Source organism: Acinonyx jubatus, chromosome B1 (assembly GCF_027475565.1).
Source record: "Acinonyx jubatus isolate Ajub_Pintada_27869175 chromosome B1, VMU_Ajub_asm_v1.0, whole genome shotgun sequence".
Classification (NCBI taxonomy): Eukaryota; Metazoa; Chordata; class Mammalia; order Carnivora; family Felidae; genus Acinonyx; species Acinonyx jubatus.
Window position 1 is genome coordinate 121,384,647 of NC_069382.1, and position 16,443 is coordinate 121,401,089.

A 16,443-nucleotide genomic window follows, 5' to 3' on the forward strand; every position below is an offset into this window, starting at 1 on the left:
AATATAAATTACATGTTGACCTAACCACAGTGGCATATGATGCAGCCCTAAAATATGTTTGTGAAAGGTTTCAATAGCCTTGGGGAAATCCTTGCATTATATAATCTGTGTAACCATTTGTATGTAACACAAGAACAAGCAAGTGGCAGAAAGACATTATATACACAAAGGAAAGCACAGCACAACGATTAGGAAATAAACAGATATTTCAAAACTAAACTGATGTTGGTGAGACCCAACTTCTGTCAATTATATACTCAGAATGGCTGTATAGACTTGCCATTGAAAGTTTCAACCCCGGAGATAGGCTCTCCAACTTTGGGGCTGGAGGTTGGTATGGCTGAGTATTTAATAGGAGAAATATAAATCATAGGCCTCCCATAAATAATAGGTGTGGGCCTACTTTTTATTAACTTCTGGTATAATAATAAATAGATATAAATAATTATTTTTAAACCTTGTGTCTCATAAACCTAGAATCCTGTAGAAGCAACCACAAAACTTTTCTGTCGGATTATTTTCAGTTTTGAACAGATTTTTCTTAACTTCTGAAAATTCGTTCACAATAAAACATCACAAACCACTATGAGGGAGAATAAACATATGTAAACAACAGGAGAATTAGCAAACTCAAGAATATATGATAAAGCAATCTGATAACAGACTATCAAATACACATGAATAATATGATTTAATAAAAACCAAGATGAAAAATTTGGGAAGCACACACACACAAAGATTTTAAAGATTTTGAAAATACCCATGGACTTCTGGTTTCGGCTCTAATACATGCAGCACATGTTAACCATTGGTCCTGTGTTTTCAAGAAAAGGATGAACCAAGTGAAAATCAGTGGCTTTTCTTAGATCCATCTGAAAACCAAAGTTGCAGAGACAACCACCACTCTGATATCTAAAGGGACGGACACATCCAGAGATACACAGCAACTGAGATTTACTAACCTGGAGCAGAAACCACTGGAGCCATAAACTGGTGGGAATACTTACATGGTAAGTGCAACAAATTGCTGGAGGTGGAGCGTGCACTAGCCTGAAAGTGAGAAAGTCCTGGGGATACAAGCTTAAGGGGGTGCCACACTTTCATGGGCTTCCTCTTCAGTTACTTCACCACCTGAGTCTTCTTATGACGATCTTAGAAAGATCCCTTTAGAAATCTAGTAAGGGGAGAAACCATTGTGAAACAATCCCAGAACTTTTTCCACAGTAAAAAGGTCTACTCACCAGGGACGGGACCTTGCCTGATGCAATTCTAAAACATTATCACAGCTGAAGAAAAATGAGGCACAGAAAAATATAGGTGACTTTTTTTAAGGGTGCATGTGTTAAGAAGGCTATAGTTATTATAGAGTTATAGAGCGGGCATAAACATGACATTTTATGACTATTAATATATGCCTATGTGATAATGTATTTATTCCTTGCAGTTATTCTCTGAAATAATTCTATTCATCTACTATTTATTACCACTATTATGTAGTAATGCATACCAGGCACAGTGGCAGAGCAAATAAACATATAAAAATACACTCAATATTATTTGTAATTAGGGAAATGCAAATCAAGACAGCAGTAAGACACCACTATACACCTATTAAAACGACTGAAATTTAAACAACTGGCAATGCGAATTGCTGGCGAGGATACGGAGCAACATGGACAGGAACAGAATTTATTCCTGGTGGAGAGGCAGAGTGGTCCAGCTACTTTGGAAGATAATTTGACAGTTCCTTACCAAGCTAAACTTTGTCTTACCATACAGTCCAGAAATCTTGCTCCTAGGTGTTTACCCAACTGATTTGAAACCAATGTCTACACAAAAACCTGCACACAAATGTTTAAACCAACTTTATGCATAAATGCCAAATTGTGGAAGAAACCAAGATGTCATTTAATAGGTGAATGGAAAAACAAACTGATGTATCTACATACTTGAATAATATTTATGACAGAGAAGAATGAGCTGTGAAGTCACACAAAGACATAGCTAGTAAATATAATGTGATAGTCTAGATGGGATTCTAGAATAGAAAAAGTATAATTTGGTGAAAATTAAGGAAAAATGAATAAATATGGTCTTAGTAGATAATAACGCATCAATATTGGTTTATTAATGGTAGCAAATATATTAATGTAAGATAATAGCGATAGGGAGAAGTAGATGTGGTATATGTGGGAACTGTTTGTGTTATCTTTGGCAACTTTTCTGTAAACCTAAAATTACCCTTAAATAAAGTGTTTATGAAACATCAATAATATTTCTGGAATTTATATATGCACATATTACATAAATTCATTTAAATAAAAAATTGTAATGGTTAGACACAACTGAGGAACGAAGGGAGTAATGAGTTAATGTGAGGAATCAGAATACAATTCAAAGTGATGAATGGATGGAAAATATTTTTAAAAACTTTTGAAAACATGGAGAATATTCCAGAAAAACAAGAGTAACAAGACTAAAATATGAGAATTGTAGTTTACCATTTAAAAGTAGGAAAAGGTGAAAAAATATGTGATCATCTTAATAGACTGAGAAAAAGTGGATACAATTCGTGTGTATTTATCATAAACACTCTCAATAAATTGAGATAAAAGTAAACTTCCATAATCCAATAAAGAATATTTTTTTTAAAAGCCATACTTACAGCTGAACTGTTGAAAGCTATCCATCCATGATTGAGAATGATGCAAGTGGTCTACTCCTCTAGTAAAGGAGACTTTTCCTCTATCCTCTGATATACTTGCTGGAGCCTGTGAATTAAACTGACAAAAGATAGATTAATAAGACAAAAAGCATACACATTTTATTTGATGTTAATATTTCTATGTGACATAGGTGGGGGAGTTTCGTGGAAGGAAATGAATACCCCAAAGAAAGGATTCTTATATATCATTTTAACAAAGAGTGATAAATCATGAAGATATGACAAGACAAAAGAAAAAGGAGTTTGGGCTAGGCACAGTAAATTGTGGGAAAGTGACTAGGAAATATATTGAGAAAACTAATGGAAGATAAGTTTATTTTAGTAAGGTTTGTTTCTACAGATTCATTTCTGTCACTGATAACAAGGATATTCCTCTCTTCCTGGTACAGGGAGGACACCTTTCTCATGGGAAATTTATAACCTGATTTTAGGTAAAAAGGGAGAAGGCAGAGAGCCCTTCCTGAATCTGCTATTCCTAATCAATATGCCAAAGTGACATATTTTGGGGTGGTATGTTCTGATTCCTTATTTATAACCAGTGTTAAGACCACTGCTATTTAACCTAGTACTGGAATTCTTAGTCAATACAATAAGGGACAGAATAAAAAAGAAATTAAGAGTACAAATATTGGAAACAAGAAATAAAATTGCAACCATATGAAGATAGCATGCATTTAAAAAGTCCAAAATGATCTATAGATAAGCCACATTAATAATAAATAATTTAGCAAAGTTAATAAACAAAAATAAATTATATTATAGATATCAGCAACAGATGGTTAGAAAACAAAAATTTTAAACAAAACTTCGGTGACATGAAAAATTATAGGGTACATTAAATAAAAACTTAAAACGTATATAAAAAATATAAAAAATCTCTAAAGAGATAACTACAAAAATTATTGAGAAAAAATAGGAATGAATCAAATAAGTTGAAACATATGTTTACAAAGTGGAAGTCTAAATATTTTGAGTCAGTTTTCTCCCAATTGCTCTTTAAAGTCAAAATAATCCCAATTAAAAATCTCAGCAGTTTGTGTGTGAAATTGACATGCTGACTTGAAAATGTATATGGAAATTTATAGCCAACACAATTAGGAATAAGAATGTAGCTAGCTATTGTAGGTAAGGTAGTATGGAAAATAAAGAGACAAATGAAAGAGAAGACATATCTTACAAATAGACTTCTCTTTAAGATAATGTAGTACAGTGGGAAAAGTTGGTCTTATCAATAAACAATGCTCATTCAACTGGTTTCCCATATAGGAAAAAAAGAATCTTGACTGCTGTCTTACATCGCATATGAGGTCTATTTCAGATGTACTGTAGATCTAAGAAAAGATTCTAGAAAAGAAGATACAGGACTATCTTCATGAGCTTGAGCTACTCAAATACTTCTTTAACAAGACTTACAAATGCTAACTAATAATGGGAAGTGATAAACTGGATAACGTTAACATTTAGAACTTATTTTTGAAGGATATCACTAAAAGAATGAAAAGGTATGTCACAGAGAGGGGTGAAGATACTTGCAACACATACATCTGGAAATGAAATTCTACACATCCATGAAAATGAGGCAGATAACCCAATTTAAAATGGAGAGAAGACTTGAAACAGGCACATTAATTTTTTTTAACATTTTTATGTAGACAGAGAAGGAATAGGAGAGGAACAGATTGAGAGGGAGACACAGAATCTGAAGCAGGCTCCAGGCTCTGAGGTGTCAGCACAGAGCCTGACAGTGGAGCTCGAACCCACGAACTGTGACATCATGCCCTGAGCTGAAGTCAGACGCTTAACCCATTGAGCCACCCAGGTTCCCTGAAACATGCACATTTTTAAAAAGAGAGGATATCCAAATGGTCATAAACATATGAACAAGTATTCCATTTCATCATAAGTGATAACCAAATTAAAATCACAATATTATACTACTTCATTCCCATTAAGATGTATAAGGTGGAGGTGGGGGGGAAAGACAATCATATCTTGGAAAAGATGTGGTAAAAAATGAACCTCTCATATACTTTGGAAACTATTTGGTATATTCTGTAAAAATAAAGTACAGATAGTTTATGATTCAGCAGTTACTCTTCTAGGCATATAACTAACAGAAATACATACGTATGTGTACCAAATGGCATGCACACTGATGGATAGCAGCATTATTTATAATTGCTAAAATCTGGAAACAACTCATAAATGGCCATCAGAAATAGAATGGATAAAATACATTGTGGTATATTTTTAAAATGGAATGTAAAAGAGAATCAGAACGAATGTCATACCAACCGCGTTAAGCATAATGCTGAATGAATGAAGCTAGTCACAGAAGGGGATCCTCTATGTGATTCCATTTATGTAAAGTTTAGAATCAGGCAAAGATGATCTTATAACGGTCTTAGAAGTCAGGGTACTTGTGACCTGTAGACTCTGCAGTGAATATGGGGAATTGTGACTGGGCAGGGGCATGCACGAGCCTTCCGGCGGACTGGGCATGTTTTATTTCTTGATCTGGGTGCTTTTTAAACAGCAATGTTCACTTTTTTGAAGATACATTACATTATACTTATTTGTGCATTTTTCTCCATGCTTTAATAAACATTTACCTAAACACATAGAGAATATTTAAGATTAAACACATGTCTCATATGAATTCCAGAAAAAAGGAAATAAAGAAAATGGAGAAGAGATACACAAATAATCTTACCTGAGAATTTTCCAGAAATGAATGAGGACCTGAAGTCCTCAGAATTTTAAAACAAACAAAAAGAAGGCCTCTCAGGTTTCCGTGTCAGGCATAGTTGTAAGTACTACAGAACAAAACAGACAAAAACTACTTCTACTAATCTAGATAAGAAATAAAGCAAGGTACAAAATAAAATATATAATATCAAATTTAATAAGTAGAAAAAGGAGAGAGAGGCTATGAAATACTGGGTTTGGGAGCAATGCGGAAATCCTAAATGGGGTTCCTCTTACTCAAGGTGAGCTATCAGAGGTACAGATGCAGGGAGGGGGGTAGATGTGATAGTGTGGTTGACAAAAGAGGAGAAAATAAGACTTCCTTCTACAAATACTGTAGCTAATTTTCTGTGGTAAGTGTGTAATTCAGTTACCTGTTACCCGACCGTGAGGTGCTTTGCCATGGAAGATGTAGAATGACTATATACATCGACTGTTAGCATGTCATTCATACTCTCCTCTCTTTTTTGGTCTCATTGTCATTCTCCCTCTTGCTCCTCTCTTCCACCCCTCATTTCTCCCTATACACTTAGTAAATGAAACTTGCTTTATTTTTAAATTAGTGTTTCTTTAATCTTCATTCTCTAATTATTTGAAAGAGAAAAAATACCAGAGGACAGTGCTATTTAACAAGACCAACAGGCAATAGAAATCACAAACTTCTCTCCAGTATTTATAAGGGTGTTGGATGAAGTTAATTCAAATAGACCTAAAGGTTAGGAGGACCCAACGACCCCAATAATAGAGTTTTTACAAATCTCTAGGAGAAAGATAAATCTGAACCACCATCAAAGCTGATACTGTGAAAAAGAGGCACATGGTGTAGGATTGAGTAGAGGACAGAGGACTCCTGATTGCAGGGGAGGTGGCATTATAACCAGGATATTAGCAAAAGGACAGTTGAACACTGGGAGTCATAGAAAAGAGAGTATGTTTTGAGTTTGAATTTTGTTTCAACATTTATTTTGAAAAAATTCCAACTCCAAATACCAATTGTTAGCATATTGTATCATTTGTTCTCTTCCTCTTTTTATCTTTCTGTTTCCCACTCTCTTATACACTCACTCTCACACATGTATATACATACATATTTACATATGATGATGATGATGATGATGATGATGACGATGATGATGAAGTTACATATTGTGTAACCGGTTATCACAATCTTTTACCTTTAAATACTTCAGCACATATCTTCTGACAACAAAGATATTAACAATAAAACAATGATCAATTCCTGCAAAATTTACATTGTGACAATACCATTATCTGTAATGCAGTCCTTATTCTAATTTTTCTACATCCAGAATCATCTATTATCTCTAATTACCATGCTTGTTTAGTCTCCTTTAATCTATACTAGTTCCTCAGTCTTTCAGGACATTGACCTTTTCGAAGCTATGATTCAGTAGACTTAGTTTCAATACTTGCTTATTCTTTATTCTAAATGTGTACCTCTAATCACTATTACAAAAGTTGTCAGGTCATTGTCATCTCATCACCCTCTGGCAGGAAACAATGTAATGCATTTTGTGTTTTTAATATCCCACTGTGGCTTGGAAAGACATTAAGCACCCCAGAAAAAATACAACAGTTGCTATCCTACCAAACATAAGAATAAAAATACCCTAATGACTCTTTGTGACTAAAATGTCCTAAGAAATGTGTTTTACTTTACATAATGAATAGATACCATATTATTTATAATTTCATGAAAACTATGGACATGACAAATTAGAATAGAGCCATTTTAACTTTTATTTCATTATGAGTTTGAGAAAGAAAACACAGCTTTTAACATTGTATTGACTTTATCTCAAGTGTAATTCAAATTTCAAACACATTCATCATAATTCCAAGGAAATGGCATATATAAATTGTTCTTTAGTTCAGATTAATTTTAAATCAGCTTTGCAAACCATACAACACAGAATATAAAAGTCTAAGTGGACATTAGGTGACTCTGTTGCAGAGGAGTAGTTTCAGATATTTTTGTATTCTGAAAGCTACGATCTGAACATGGTTTCAATGCAGATCAAATACACTTAAGAGCCATCTCATATTCATTCTATCTTTAGGTGGAAAATGCTTGGAATACTAAATAACTGTTTTCATTTCTATATAGCAAGGATGGCAATCTTCTTACTTCTGCTTGCATAGGATTCAAAAGAAAGCAAGTTGTTAATTAGAAGATGTTATGCACAGTTAAGAACATATGATTACGTGCTTCATTCTTTCACCCAACAGTGTAATGACTGCAGAAGTTTAGCTCTTTGATCATTGTCACCTCTTCAACGTGGTTATTTGAGCCATTAAATTTTGTGTCTCTCTAGATTCCTGTTAACATCACCCCATTTCTCAAATGTCACAGTTTAAGATTTAATGTTTAATTTAGAGTCCAGCTTTTTAGTCTTTTCCAAACCTAATTTGTCTCTCTTCATGTACTTGTTTATCATTCTCCTTCTGCAAATTATTTGCAGTATTAGTGATTTTTAACCATTTATTTTATGTTCATACCATCCTCAGTGATAATAATGTATGGATCCATTCTTGAACAACTTACCATAAATGTCTTATTTTTTTATTTAATGTATATTAAAGAGATGAAATGAAATTACATGTACAAATGTTTGGTAACTTAGAATTTAGAATGGAAACATATAAGACATGGCAACATTTGAGTTTAATAAAAAGTTTCCATCCAAACATTTGTCAAACAGCATACCAGTATATCTCTAATTTAATCATTATGGCTATTTGAATTATTTAATTTGTAACAGGCAAGCTTATTATTGTTATTATTAAAAATTTACCAATCTACTCTTTTTTGTCTACTCTTTCAGATGAATTTTGGAATCACTCCACATATTTTAATAGACTTTTTTAGAGCAGTGTTCTGTTCATAGCAAAATCAAGTGGAAAATACAGAGAGGCCCCATATACTCCCTGCCCCACCACAGCCTCCCTCACTGTCAACATCCTGCAGCACAGGATACATTTATTACAATTAGTGAACCTATACTGACACATCATTATCACCCAAAGTTCATAGGTCACATTACGGTTCACTTTTGATGCTGTAAATTCTATGGGTTTGGACAAATGTTAACGACATGTATTTACCATTACAGTATCACACAGAATGGTTTCACTGCTCTAAAAATTTCTTTGTGTTCTACTTATTCATCCCTACTTCCCACTAACTCCTGGTAACCAGTTATCTAGTTACTGTCTCCATAGTTTTGTTTTTCAGAATCTCATACAGTTGTAGTCACACATTATTCAGTCTTTTAAACTCGACTTCTGTCAGCTAGTATGCATCTAAGGTTCCTTCATGGCTTTTCATGGCTTGATAGCTCATTCTTTTTGGCACCAAATAATATCCCATTGCTAGATGTACCAGTTTATTTATTCATTCACCTACTGAAGGATATTTTTGTTTTCTCCAAGGTTTGACAATTATGTACCAAGCTGCTCTAAACATCTGTGTGCAGGTCTTTTGTAGACATGTTTTCAACTCATTTGGGCAAATACCAAAGAGTGTAGACTGTATGGTAAGAATATGTTTAGTTTTGTACAAAACCACCAAACTCTCTCCCAAGGCGGCTACACCATTTTACATTCCGACCAACAATGAGTGAGTTCCAGTTGCACCACATCCTTACCAACATTTGGTGACATCAGTATTTTGAATTTTGGCCATCTGAATAGGTATGTAATGACATCTAGTTTTAATTTACAATTCCCTAATGACAAATGGTGTTGAACATCTTTCACAAGCTTATATACCATCTGTACATCTTATTTGCTGAGATGTCTGTTCAGATCTTTTGCCCATTTTTAAATCAGAACGTTCAGTCTCAAGAGCTCTTTGTATGTTTTAGATAATAGTTCTTTATCATATATGTCTTTTGCAAATATTTCCTCCCAGTCTGTGGTTTGTCTTCTCATTTTCTTGACAGCATCTTTGACAGAGCAGAAGGGGTTTTTTTTTGTTTGTTTATTTTTTTGTTTTTTTGTTTTTTAATTTTAATACAGGCTTGCTTATCAAGTATTTCTTTCATGGGTCATGCTTTTGGTGTTGTATCTAAACAGTTACTACCAAACTCAAGGTCACCTAGATTTTTTTCCTATGTTATCCTCTAGGAATTTTGTATTTTTGCATTTTACCTTTAGGTCTATGATCCATTTTTAGTTAATTTTTTGTGAAGGGTGTAAAGTCTGTGTTTAGATTTATTTTTGAGCACTTGGATATCCACTTGTTCCAGCACCATTTGTTGAAACGGCAATATTTTCTCCATTGTATTGTCCTTGCTCCTTTGTCAAAGATCAGTTGACTATATTTGTGTGGATTTTTTCTGGGCTCTTTATTTTGTTCCATCTATCTCTTTATCTGTTCTTTCACCAATATCACATTATCTTGATTATTGTAGCTCTATGGGAACTCTTGATTTTGGATAGTGCACATATTTTTTGATAGTGAACAGTAGCCATGTTTTAGAATCATATATTTAACTTTATAAAATGACCATGGCAGCATCTATTTTTTTTCCTATATTGAAATTAATTTACAAAACATTATCAGAAGTTCTTTCTAGAAATTTGAAGACTTTTTAGCATTCTCATATAAAACAATACAATAAAAAATCATCTCAGGTACCAATTTATGAAGAATAAGAATAATTTCCTAAAAATAAAATCCTAGGCCTGATATAACTTGTCTTTTCTTCTGTTTATTCTAATTCTCTACTTTAAAAACAACATTTAAACATTTAAATTTGCATGAGCCCATAATATGAAGATATGATATTTCATATCTTCATATTTTTGATACTCATTTTATTTTTACAAATCTAATTATTCCAGTACCAATAACCCTTGAGTGCATCCTTTTCCTGTTGACTTGAAATGCCAATTTTACCATATCCTAAATGCCTATGTTTATTTTAAGCCTAGCAAGCTACTTTTCGGCTGAATTTACCACCTGTTTTGGGGCTTGAGCCACATTGTTTTAAATATATAGATTTATATTATTTTATAATATCTGGTGCTATACCACCTCTCTAAATATTTTTTAGGTGGACCTTCAATTTTGGGGTCCAGAAACCTTTGGGGAAAGGTATAGAAAGAACTAGTGGGGTGAATAGCCATGGGAAGAGTTTCAGTTATTTCGTCTGCTATAGATAAAGCTTGATACCTCTACTCTACTTCTACTTCCCAAATGCAGGCATAGTGGAATCTTGGCTTTTGTCTGACTTCTAAAGTCAGAAATAAAATTGGCCATGCTCATTTCTAAGTTTGTTCTATGTACTGTGCCAGGATTGAAACTTGGGGCCTTTCAAAACTACTGATTCCAGTATTTCATTCCCAATGATACCATACTACTTCCTCATTTCTAGATCAAGAATGACAAAACGCTGGAAGTCAGTATTTTTTCTTGGAACTTGGCTGAAGATGGGAGATAGGAGGCTTAAATCAGCAGCCCTCTAAAGCCCCCTTCAGTCCATTCCTATCACTATTATATCTATCAGTAATTCTTTCATCAGATAAATGTCCTATCCCTGTTTTTCAACAGTAAAACATGATTTTCTGTAATCATATATTTCCTTAGTCATTTCCATGAGAATATGAGTAAGAGGAACATTTGAAGCCACTTATAGAGAAAAACAAACAAAAAGATATCAGATGGAATTTCCCTCAATTACATTTTATATAATTTATAAATTTATATGCATCTGGATTTATCTTTTAATCCATTTCAACTATTACAATAGAAGATTACTCCTTTTTTCCTTCTAATACCAATACCTCCATGTATCTTTTTTTTAATATGAAATTTATTGTCAAATTGGTCTCCATACATCACTCAGTGCTCATTCCAACAGGTGCCTTCCTCAGTACCCATTACCCACCCTCCCCTCCCTCCCACCCCGCATCAACCCTCAGTTTGTTCTCAGTTTTTAAGAGTCTGTTATGATTTGGCTCCCTCACTCTCTAACTTTTTTTTTTTTTCCTCCACGTATCTTAAGCTATGGATTTTATTGCTGCTGTATTTTCTGGAACATTTCACCGTCTGTTATCCCCTCTCACTCTCAATTAAGGGATGATTTCCATTGTCTCTTAAATACTTTCAAATCTCTTCTGCTAAACACACACACACACACACACACACACACACACACACACATATATGTATATACCAATATTTCCAGAACCTTCATTTACCTTTAGCTATTTCTTTCTCTTTTCTATTTTTGAAGCTACATCTTAAAAAAAAATTCTCCTTAATGCTGTACTTCCTTACCTCTTCTCAATTTCCTCCAATCTAGCTTATAACCACTTTAGTTTACCTCAACTAAGTTAATCAATGTGCTTCTTTCCTCTCAATATGAAGAACATTTGTCAGTCTACTTATTTTTTTTTATTTAAAACATTTTTAGTGTTTATTTTTGAGAGAGACATAGAGTGTGAGTGGGGGAGGGGCAGAGAGAGCGGGAGACATAGAATCCGAAATAGGCTCCAGGCTCTGAGCTGCCAACACAGAGCCCAACACGGGGCTCAAACTCACAAATTGTGAGATCATGATCTGAGCTGAAGTTGGATGCCCAACCGACTGTACCCAGGCGCCCCTGTCAGTCTACTTATTATTAGACTTCTCAGCAGGGTTGAAATCTCAGTACATTCTCTTGTGCACTCTTCTCTTGGCTTCCCTGACTGATAACTACTCCAATCTGTCCACCTGCTCCATTTCTCTATCTTTTATAGGCTCCTTCCCCATACATGGCAATGAATTTTAGAGTTCTTAATGGCTTGACCCTGGATCCTTCTCTTGTGCCATAATCTCTCAATAGTCTATTTGTACATAACCTTGTCATTTTCATCTTTAACCCATTCTTCTCTGAGCATCAGGCTTGTAGAGTCTTCCCTGCTTCTGGAAGGTAATTTAATCTGAAAGCCTCTTGCTGAGTAATTCTTATTTAAAAAAACAAACAAAAATAAATAATTCCCATTGGAATTAGTGATACAAAATCATTTCAATAATTAGATAAGTATACATATGATACTCAGTATCTGTACAATAAAAACGTTAATGCAAAATATATTAATGAATAACTTTTCCAAAAAACAAATCAGAAAATCATCTCTCATCCTCTTTTTAGGAGGCTTCAATGGTCTCTCATCACTTTTAGCACAAAGACTAAAATTCTTAACATGGCCTACTTACCTCTACATCATCACCTTACATGATGCCTCCCTTCCTCTATGCCACTCAAGGCCCATTAATCTTCTTTCAGTGTCTAGAATGTGCAATAGGTCTTTGCTTATGTTGGTCTCTGAACCTGGACTACCTCACTCCATCTTCCTCTTCATCGTAGCCTAACCAGGGTCTGTCCTTCCTTCAGATTTCCATTCTATCATCACTCCCTTAATGAAGCCTCTGATTGCCTTTACTTAGTCAGGTCTTCCTATTTGTTTCTGGGTAGCTTTCCTTGAGAGTTCTTATCACTGTTTGATTTTACATTTATATATTCGATCATTGGATTATTGGCAGTAGATTTCACAAGGCCTGGAATTTTGTCTTGTTTGTTGGCAGTTTTATCATTAGACCCTAGTACAGTGCCTGGCATGTTGTAGCCACTTGATATTCACTTGTGGAATGAATGAAAGAAAGGAGGAATAAATGGAATTTCCCCAGTTTTCCTTTTTTAAATTATGAAACATTTGGATTATGACTGTAATTCTGTGAATGTTGATGTTATTCTTTTGTATTATTTTCTAAAATATGTATATTTTCTTTAATTTACTAGTTATTTTAAAATGCTCTTTTAAAATTTTGGAATGATTGACATTTAAACTCAGCTTTATTTAGGGGCGCCTGGGTGGCTCAGTCGGTTGAGCGTCCGACTTCGGCTCAGGTCATGATCTCGCGGTTCGTCAGTTCAAGCCCCGCCTCGGGCTCTGTGCTGACAGCTCAGAGCCTGGAGCCTGTTTCTGATTCTGTGTCTCCCTCTCTCTCTCTCTGACCCTCCCCCGTTCATGCTCTGTCTCTCTCTGTCTCAAAAACAAATAAACGTTTAAAAAAATATTTAAATAAAAAAAATAAACTCAGCTTTATTTAGTTCTAATTTTATTACATTTTTCCTGAAATGTATTTATTGTTTTATGTTATAAATAAATACTAGCACTTTTCCCTTATGTTATTATTCAAATTAATGTTATTTTCCGTATGCTGCTTTATATTTATTGGAAATGTATAAATATATTTCTGTTTACTAATGCGTTTAAAAGAGGATATCTATGAAAAATTTATATTTTCTGACAACAAGGTGTGGGGATTGCCAGACTCTGTTCTCTGTTTTCTGATCATGAAAATGATCTTCCTTTTAATTTTGTCCTGCTGGAATAATATATCCCAGTGAATTTTCAGTGTTTTTTCAGACCACTACTAGACTGAGGGCTAATTTCACAATTCTTTAGCTATAAGAATGAAAATTTATTTTTATGTAACTTGCTTTAAATATTTACTTTTGGGGAGACAGTATACAAGATAATGATAATAATAATACTTGAAACATACATGATGTTTTAGTATGGCAGGCTTGATACATTTAAACCATATTAACTAATTTAATTCTCAAAACAATACTCCAAAATAGTTACTATTTTATCATCTTTGTTTTTTAAATGTGCAAAACAAAGCACAGGGAGAATGGTGAAGTTACTTAAGGACACACAGAAAGCAGATAGCAAGGATGGGGTTACAACCAAAGCCCATGCTTTTAACCACTAAGTGTATTGCTTCTCTAGAACAAAGATTACTTTACATACTTTAATTCAGTTAATATACCCAGAAAGTAGGTATTGGGTAGATGACATTAACTCCATTTGAAAATGAGGAAACTGAAGTTCAGAGAAGGGGAATAACCTTCCAAAGGTCACAGACATTTGAAGTGTACAAGTTCAAAAATGCACTGAGTTCTATTAATTATCCTTCTACATGAAGCTGACTCTAAACTTGTAACTCTCATCCTATCATATGCGGACAATGAAAATTATAAATCTGAGAATGCAGTATTCTCAACAATTCATACTTAACTACTCATCTCAATTCCCAATTTCTTTATGTATCTTTTTGTACTGTGTTCTTGGAGAGAGGGGCATGAGAACAAACAAAAGTTAAGTGTCAATAGCACTATGTTAGGACTGGTACCTACTTTATAGGAAGCACCTCAATGAATATGAGTTGAATGAATATTCTATAATTTTGTTTTTAGTGATCTTTTTGCAAGTGATTTAGTAGACACCCCTTACAACAAATGAAAATCAGACACTATTTCTTGATTTTTTTTATTTTTATTTTTAGATTTTTGCCTTCTCAATGTTTTCATTGGTAAGTGAATGGTGAATGTAAATGGACTTTATCCCGTTACTGCATGTTCATAGTACCAAATAAAATTTTGGGCAGGTTATATATATATTTAATCACTATTTGTTGAAATGATAAATGTTAAGAGAATGAACATCTGAAAAGTCAATATCTACCTTCATTGGTAGCAAAATTTATAGCAAAATTTTTTATAAATTTATAGCAAAAAATTTATAGCAAAAAAGCTATATATTTATTTTAAAAACATGTTCAAAGTTTCACAAAAGATATTTGTCTCTCTCAAATATGTATACCCTTTGGCAAAACTATTAAACATGCTTTAGTTAACCTGATGACTGGTAATTATTTTTTACTTTAAGGCACATTTATAGATATTAACCTTAGGAATCTAAATGTGTATGATATTAATGAGTGGTATTGATAAATTGTAAGTTATTTACATTAATGAGTTCCTTATAGAGTTATAAAAATAATTTTTCAAAGTTTATAAATGATATAATTAAAATACGCTATTCTTTTGTTTGAATATCTGTAGCTCAGTCCATTTTTAAGACATTCTGTTCTGAAGAGGACATTCAATGTCACTCTACCAAATCCTTCCCTGATCAAGAGAGAAAACACTTTTACTACAGGACAAAAAACCAAACAAAAACGCTCAGGAAGCAAAGTAAAATCTTCTAAATGGTAAGTGTGCTGGTTCTCACTGAATCATAGGGTTGCCACATTTTTACAATCCATAAGTTAACTGTCATATGGAATCTCCGAGACAAATATTTTTTTTTTATCTTCAAAGCAATGCATTTGTATCCCTGTTCTAGAGATTGGTTATGTTTATAACTACAGAGAATAATTAACATATTTAGCAGGGGCCACTCTGTATGCTGCTAGAAGTAAATGTTGACTGGTCAAAAATAGCCATTATATTTTCCTTTTTAGAAGTTTACTCTTCATTTGTCTTTAATGCTAAGGTAGAAGAGTTACCTTAATAAGGTGAAGTTGACAGCCTTTGTTAAATTAACCTATCTTTTAAAACAAAGGAATCTAAAAAATAATGCCATGTTCTACTCACTTATTGTGAGATCACAGCTCGGTGAAACATTTTGGCTTTTTCAAACAAATAGTATAATCAAGCAAGCTTGGACTAAGAATATTCTTATGTAAATAGTTAATAGATATGGGTTAAACACAGAGTGTATGGTAATGACCAACAGTGGTTTAGACTTTTCAGTGTTTGCATGTGTTTGTGTGTGTGTGTGTGTGTGTGTAAAGTAGGCCTGGGCTTGAATAATTTGATGTTATTATATTCCAGACAAAGACTGCTTTTTATTTCAGTATCCACACCACAAAATGCCAATGTATTTCAGGAACGTACTGAGATTATATTAATTTCTAAGGAATTATAAACAAAAAAGTACTTATTAAAACAATAAAGTGTAGAGTTTAATATCTGATATATTGTTAGACTACTTGTTGGAGCAGTAGATCAAATTTATCTAGATGCCATCAGAGTCTATTCTTTCAGCCTAGATTTCTGCCGTGCATAATGTTAGCCACTAGTCACATGTGACTACTGAGCATT

The 16,443-nt window shown here is 33.6% G+C and overlaps 1 protein-coding gene across 4 annotated transcripts in view; it reads left to right on the forward strand.

Moving 5' to 3' along the window:
- STPG2 (sperm tail PG-rich repeat containing 2) overlaps nt 1-16,443 on the forward strand; it is a 598,009-nt gene that overhangs the window by 511,256 nt on the left and 70,310 nt on the right. For all 4 annotated transcript variants that reach the window (XM_053217109.1, XM_053217110.1, XM_053217112.1 and 1 more), the window contains one exon: nt 15,400-15,548. In XM_053217109.1, coding sequence (XP_053073084.1) covers nt 15,400-15,548 — 149 coding nt within the window. The remainder of the gene's footprint in view (nt 1-15,399; nt 15,549-16,443) is intronic.